Raw genomic sequence first — 7,986 nt, 5'->3', positions numbered from 1 at the left:
TTAGACATATTTCCCAAGTAGAATACCAAATTTGTATTGTATCTTGTGAACATATACTTCGCCTGGATTCAGCACAGAGTTTGGGAAGTTTTTCTGTAACGAAAAACATATAATATTAAGATAAAAGTTAAGTTCTATTCGCTTAGTTTTATGCTGGGTCTAAACAAACTTCTTAAAAATAATGTTTCTAGTGGTTTGAAAATGAATGATTTTGAATCTGATAACAAAAAAGTAATGAAGTAATAAGTTCCATAAAAACTTCCAAGTTCATGAATGAGTACCCAAAAAATCCAAATGTTACAAAAATAAAGACAAAAGTCTTTAAATACACAGTACTTTGAATTTAAATTTTAAACATAAAACTAAATTGAACTGGATTATATTTACATGGTTAACGGCATCTGGATAATTTTGAGGCATGACACAAAATAGGCCATGTTTTCTATAGCATGTCCCATTTTTCCCCATTAATGGTACATAACCGTAGCTTTTTTTGCCCTGAAAGAAAATTTATTATCAGTATATAAATATTTATAATTATCCAGGTATATTTTGTATGTAATATTAAATAAATTTGTTATTGTGTAATCAAGTAATTAAAAGGAGCATTAAGGTTCGGTCAAGACCTAGAACTATCTCAGCTTAAAAATGTATATAGATAAGTCATACTTAATAAATTAAAATAATACAGTGATTATCAAGATATACAAAAAAAAAAATCTTTATCTATATATAAAAAAAAACTTTTAACATTTTGTAATTGGCACAAACAGGTTTGAAATGGTATTACAAGATAATTTTCCAAGCTAAACACGTTATATCACTGGATATGTTACAATACAAGCGGTCACTTAGATTTGCTTCATATCAATCATAACATCTGTTTAAATGTCAACTCCAAATTAATGTGAAAAAACCCCTTTTAAGGAGCAAGAGCGTAGTGTTTCGGAAATAAGAAACACGATCCGTCCACTAGCGGTAACGTCAGCTAACTCACGTCAATATATATATAATAATAATAGATATTTTTTCGTGAGCTTTTGCGCCATTAGCATAGCGACTTATGATCGTAAAATTTCCTTAAATGCATGGAGAGGGTGTTGAACATTTGGAAAGTTAATCACTCAAAATTATTATGGCAGACAAACATACACACATACAAACACTAACGCGTATGAAAACATGGTGCACTAAACCATGTCCTCCTTTTGGTATTGTTTAATCTTTGCTGACGCTCCTCCAAGATATTTCGATATACTTTGACAAATTCCACCCCACTCTCATAGCCGGCGGACTTAATGTACGAACACAAATTTAAATAATTATTATTAATAGTGTTTATACAGGGGGTTATTGGTAATTCGACGTATTCCCGTTAGGAGGTGATTATTTGCTATCGCAAATTTTAACCCCCATATGCATGATGCAATAGTAAACCATTTTTGAGTTATCACGTTTTTTAGATTTTTTCAAAATAAGTCAAAATTGCAACTTCAAAAATGTATTTAAAAAAAGTATCAATTAAAATCTATTTGTTTCTTCTAATTTATAAAAACGATTAAACACTGGATATTTTTCAATATTTAAACAATAATTATCGGTCCAAATTTAAAAATGCGAGACAGAAAACGATATTATTTCAATATATTTTTTTCCCTCAAATATGCCTGAAAAACAAAAAAAAACATTATGAAATTTGTTCTGCAGATTATTTTAAAAATCGCAAATATAAAGATTATCGCAAATAGTCACCCCTATCACCTCCTAACGGGAATACGTCGAATTACCAATAACCCTGTATATGTTATATACTACTCATTCCAATGAAATATAAAAAGTGGTACTAAAAATAATTATTAATATTGTATTCGATATGAAAATAAAAGTTTCACCTCGCTTTCTTCTTCATTCGCCTCTTCGTCTTTCAAACTAGATTCGTCGCTGCTAGACTCACTCCCACTATCAGACTCAGTCTTTTCTTCTTCATCACCGGCGGGTTCCTACTTAACAGAATTTATATTTGATTGTATTTAAACAAATACACATCACCGGGTATTTTCATTGTACCATGTTTATAATCGTATATAAATCATAAAAAAATAAAACCGCGTAATCTCATATTACAGAGATTTCTTTTTAAAACTGACCTCAACAATTTTATCTGGATCTGGTAGAAGATTTCCCGTGTAGAACTGCATACCAGGCTGGTTGCTGTACACCTCTAGAACTCTCCCGGTCAACGGATGAAGACACCTGAAATAAACAAAACCTAGTCGATAAATAAAAAAATATATTATGTTTAAGTCATTAAATGTCCCAATACTAGGCCTACTCTCTTTTTCAGGACTAAGTTTGGAGTTTATTCCACCACGTTGCTCCAATGTGGGTCCGTGGCATCCAACGCATGCGCGTTTCATTACGATGTTTTTCTTAACCACTTAGTATGATATTATAACAAATAATAGTGGCTTTACGTGGTTTTAGGGTTTTGCACGAGCCCCTCTGAGTAGGTACCACCCACGCATCAGCAGCATGTTCTACCGTCAAACAGGAACACTCAGTATTGTTGTGTTTCTGTTTGAAGGGCGAATGCCCCAGTGTAACTACAGCACAAGGGACACATCTTAGTTCTCAAGAGTGTTGGTACATCGGTGTGATGTATGGAATAATAATTATTTCTTACAGCGTCAACGTCTATGGGCAGCGGTGACCACTTACCATCAGGTGGCCCACACACACCCGTTTACGTATTAAATAGAAAAAAAAAATTTACAAACTAATAATAAAATTGAGTTTAAGCATAATATATTACGTATATATTAATAAACAACTTATATAACCAAGTGAGAACATTAACAGCCGTGAACAGGGCGACACTTCCACTAATTTGTTTGAATTGACTGCTTCAGTACGAAAATAGTTTTATTTTAAATGATGATAAAATATACATGGGTTATTGGAATTATTGGAAGAACGATATGGCGACGTTACGGTACTAATTGGCGTAGCTTTAATATAAATAAGTATATATATTTAGCCCCTATTACTTATAATATAGTAACTGTTCATGTTATCCTGGCTGATTTCTAGAGACCAGCCAGCGCATCAGCAACGGCTTTACGTGCATTCTAAGTCAGGACAGTAAAAACTGCCAAGTTCCAAACTCTGGACTACTACTAACAATTTGTCGGAAAGTTTAAAAAATATAATATTTTATATTGGTTCGATCCAAATTTAGAACCAAGGATCTCGAGGTCAAATGATTAAAGCTACTCGGCAATCCTTTCACTCCTTATATAATATATAATAGCTAGTAAATACAAGTCCAAACATAAAATATTTTAAAAATATTAAAAAAAAACACTCTCTTCTTTTTTTTTAAACCTTGTAGGTTTTTAAGCCAGGCTACAAGGACAAAATCATTAAATTATTGTATAGGTGTTCCAATTTTAAATTTCAACTGTCAATTTGAAGATGTTAAAAATAACGTTAAAAAAAATTATTTACATATGTAATAAAAACAAACTATTTTAACGAGTAGAACCTATTATTACGTCTATTTACTTACTAAATATAATTTTTATATTTGTTCGTTTAATCATTTATACGAAGAATAATTTAATCGATGGAATTCTTTAATACTAATCACGCAATGACGGGTTAAAATCTTGGGTCGTGGGACAATTACGGGCCGTTAGCTTACTTTCGCTACTTACCGAGCATGGAAAGTTAAGTCTTGTTCCGTTCCTTGCGTGATGCAATAATTAATATCATAACCTCCCATCGGTATTTTTGGTATCATTGTCCTTAACACTCTTGGCACTCTAAAATCGTACGCTGTCCCACCAACAATATTCTTCTGACCTGAAAAAAAAAAATGATGGTTATATAAGTTCGTCAAGCATTTTAATACAATTTAATCAGCATTCGCAGTTCGCTTAATCGATCTTCGATCGTGGTTAATAATTTGAGATATGTTCACGAAAACATTTCCACGAGTTTTATACGATACAAATTAAATATTTTTATCTTTGCTAAATAATCAACACACACACCATATAAATCATTTACCTAAATTATAATTAATTAACGTATTTATATTTGTGTAATTTAATGTGTGAAAATAATAACTATTTAGTTTTTTCAAGTCGGTGATAGTTTTACATTTAATAGACTGAATCTTGTAAAATTATTATTCTAAAATGCTCGTACAGAGTTACTTGATCATATTATTTTGATATTTTAATGTTATATGTAGATACTTATATAATCTTAGCTGTTTGTTAGTCATCATTATTATGATGGTTCTCGCGTCGGCCTATGGGATCTTATTCACACAAGATATTTTTCTGTTTTGGGAATCTAGGCGAGGCATGCTTCCTTACTTTGGTATTCCCTCATACGTAGAATTTTATACTTACTTACTTAGTGGTTTTAATTAAAATTTTAATAGTCATGTCGAAATTATATTTCATCGTTTTACTAAGATCCGAGAGATGGCGCTGTGGCATTAACAAATTCTTCATTTATGGATCGCAGTCATTAAACTTATGACTAAGGCAAACAAGCATCAGGGCCATCGGATGGCAAGCGTCCTGTTGCAAGTATAGACCACCTATTACTCCATCAATGCCCTACCAATCATGCAAACTATTTTTTTTCTTTGTAACCGTAATTAAACTGGCTCACCCACCCTCCAAGCCGGAATATTTTTTGACAAAGTAGTACTGTATGAAAGGAAAATTACTAATATATAAGGTGACTAATTATTAATGGAGACGACTCTCTCTAAATTACAAATCGCCTAATGTATGCTGGTACATTGCCAAAAAAGAAAACCACGAGTATTAAATCCGACAGAACACGCTCTTATGGACTTATTTAAAAATCTTTATAATTTCGCAGACGAAGCCGAGAAATGCTTTGCTAGTATTTCATAAAACGTCCCCACGTTACCTGTAACTAATCCATCATCGTCCACAGCTGTGTACTTATCGGCGTTCACGGTGAAGATGTGATCGTACATAACTTCCGGACCACAATGCTGGAAAGTAACAAAGAATATTGTTGTATAGATATAAATACATATATTTTAATAATAATTAATAACGATTTTTCGTAATTTTAACAAGGATTTATTAATAATGTTTTTACATGTACCAAACTACTTTCAAGCGAGATTTTTTTTTTATGGCATTGATTGGTGGACGAGCATATGGGCCACCTGATGGTAAGTGGTCACCATCGCCCATAGACAAAGGCGCTGTAAGAAATGTTAACCATTCCTTACATCACCTATGCGCCACCAACATTGGGAACTAAGATGTTATGTCCCTTGTGCCTGTGATTACACTGGCTCACTCACCCTTCTAACCGGAATACAACAATACAGAGTACTGTTTTTTGTTTAGATTTGTTTATACGTTTGGGATAATAACATACAAGTTTCCCTTGATGGTATTATAAATTATAAATTAAGCAAGTGTTAAAACTTGTGTGTTTTATGAAAATAAAACACAGTCCAATAATTAGTACACTTCAACTTATTATGATATTCGGACAGCGTGACGTTGTGTCAGAAATTCTTAAATAACCGAATGTACTCCTTTGGCGCATCCTACCTTTTAATACCAAAAATAATCGGGAGCCACTTTACAACTAGTCAGGTTAAATTATTGTTTACAGCGTAATTTAATAATATGATGAGTAGCGAAATAATTAATAATGAATTATATACACAATAAGGTATAGGTTAATATATCTATGTGCTAGTTGTTAACACAAGCGATGTTTGCCTACGTTTGTAACGATAATCTTCGGTCAATAACTAAAAAAAAATTTAATATTTCATCATAGTACTCACATGTCCAGCCAGATTGAAATAAGGAGCACTACTTAAATTAACAATAGTCGGATCACTCGTGGTACATTTCATTTCGATTTTGAGAGTATTGTCGCAGGTGACTTCGAACATGACCTGTGCCATCAATGTACCTGGATAACCTTCATGGAATCGCTCGGACACGTGGGTCATAATTACTGTATTTCCAGTTACGTACGAACGCCAATTAACCTGAAAACGAAAACTATGAAGTCTTGTTTACTTCATCTCCATTGTTCGCAAAACAAAGAAACATTTTATTAGTAATTTTTATTTTACTCGTAATATGAAAAGTGTACCTTGTCAAATCCAATATGGCCTCCATTGTAATGGTTGTGACCTCGATTTGTGCTAAGCATAAACACTCTACCAGACGGCTTAACTATCACACTTCCATCACGAATAAAGTTTGCGTATCGTCCTATTGTCGCACCAAAATATGGATTTCTTGGTTGGAAGTATTCCTCTAAAGTATCAAATCCGGCTATGACGTCGTCTGGGACACCTTTTTTGTCAGGAACTTGAATTGATGTAATTGTAGCGCCATAGGTTATCACCTAAGAACATAGAAATATAAACTAAGATTTTTCTAGTTAAGATTACTTCGGTTTTCTAATGCTTATAAAGCCGTAGGGCCCCAAATTTTGGGTCCAAACCCCAAGTGGCTCAATAACAAAGTAGGGAATTTAAATAGTTCTAGTACTTAGACTGCTAGGCCTTGGAAACACTGGGCACGTAAAGCCTTTGATCTTACACCTGCACTCTCTCCGGTCGTGACGGATAGTAATCGGATCACTAGAGTAAGGCGTTAGCAAGCATCTTTGTTTGAGTACACTCTTAAAACACTATAATTTTTCCGGCGCAGCTTTTCTACATTGATAATGGTCTCCGTGACCCAAATCAGTCAAGATTACTGTAATACTCTGCAAATTTATTTTACCTGAACTGTCATTCTGTTCTTTGTCTTCCAGGTATACCGTCTGACTATATCGATGTTTGAACTCGAAGCGCAAGGGCTGTGTTCTGGCTTACTGGGTTTACTTTCTTTTGCTACTGTAGACAACTTTTTAAGTATAGAAGATCCTTTGGATTTGATTAAAGTATCATAGTCTTTAGGCATGAAACCAAAACCGTCAATCACAAGTTCTACATCTGGAGTTTTTACAGGTTTGGGCTCGTCCATATCTGGTTTAGTGATTGAAACTGTATCTCCACTTGCCTTTACTTCAGCTTCTTCAGCCATTATAAAAGTGAATTATGGTTTTTTAATTTTAACAAAAATTTATAAATTTTTATAAAAAATATTTTTCACAAGAAATTTTGATCAATTAACGACATTACATTTTTATAATTTGATTGACATTTTATTAGAATCGAGACAGCTTAATTTAAAAATAATCGATCCGCGGAAAGTATTTAATACTAAATTTGCGTACTATAAGTTATGGTTTTTTTTAATTATATTTATATTCCGATTATGAATAGTTTACAGTGAAACTTTGCTTCACAACTAACGAAGAATACTATCATTTTAAAAGTACTCATGGATAACAATTTACATATAAAAATTCGCAGAGGGCGATTAAATAACCAATGCTGAAACATATTCTTTCAAATTAACAAATCAATGACGAGAGAAACGAATTTTTACTCCCTTTACGAAATTTTATAAGTTAATCTGTACGAAACAAATACCTACGGATTGATTAGTGTGTTTTTTACTTATGAGAAATCATAGCGTGTGATTTTTACGATGAAGGATGAAAGTATAGAAATATTTTAAGTGTAAACTAACCTTATTATTAAGAAATTGTTAAAATATTTTTATTATCTAATGATTTGCATAAATTCAAGTTCAAGTTGTTTGCTCCAATAATTATAATACTACAATTAGTATATTTATGTATTACACAACTGTATTATATTATGTAGGTATATATTTAGAAAAAAAAAATTAACATTATTAATATGTACACCCTAGACCAGAATTAAATCTTGTAAACAAATTTGCTTATAACTTTATAAATTTCTCTAATCAAAGGCATTCTTAACAAAATCGGCTTTTTTAGTTACAAGGTCATTGACATAATAACGAGGTTTGTCTA

The 7,986-nt window shown here is 32.3% G+C and overlaps 1 protein-coding gene across 2 annotated transcripts; it reads right to left on the bottom strand.

The window, feature by feature from the left end:
- Window positions 1–7,213, bottom strand: LOC113396585 (galactose mutarotase-like). 2 transcript variants are annotated; one of them, XM_026634579.2, is made up of 9 exons: window positions 6,822–7,211; window positions 6,181–6,438; window positions 5,864–6,073; window positions 4,957–5,044; window positions 3,717–3,864; window positions 2,148–2,253; window positions 1,893–2,000; window positions 388–498; window positions 1–93 (listed from the first exon to the last, which is right to left on the bottom strand). In XM_026634579.2, exons 1-9 carry the CDS (start codon window positions 7,122–7,124, stop codon window positions 1–3), a joined length of 1,425 nt encoding a protein of 474 aa, XP_026490364.1. In that variant the 5' UTR covers window positions 7,125–7,211. The 2 variants fall into 2 exon arrangements, with proteins under 2 accessions (XP_026490364.1, XP_026490371.1); XM_026634586.2 differs by lacking the exon at window positions 1,893–2,000 and having other exon boundaries at window positions 6,822–7,213.
- Window positions 7,214–7,986: the final 773 nt, after the last annotated feature.

This window comes from Vanessa tameamea, chromosome Z, assembly GCF_037043105.1.
Source record: "Vanessa tameamea isolate UH-Manoa-2023 chromosome Z, ilVanTame1 primary haplotype, whole genome shotgun sequence".
Taxonomy (NCBI): Eukaryota; Metazoa; Arthropoda; class Insecta; order Lepidoptera; family Nymphalidae; genus Vanessa; species Vanessa tameamea.
The sequence above is the reverse complement of the archived record's forward strand: the minus strand, read 5'-3'. Positions and strand labels throughout refer to the sequence as shown.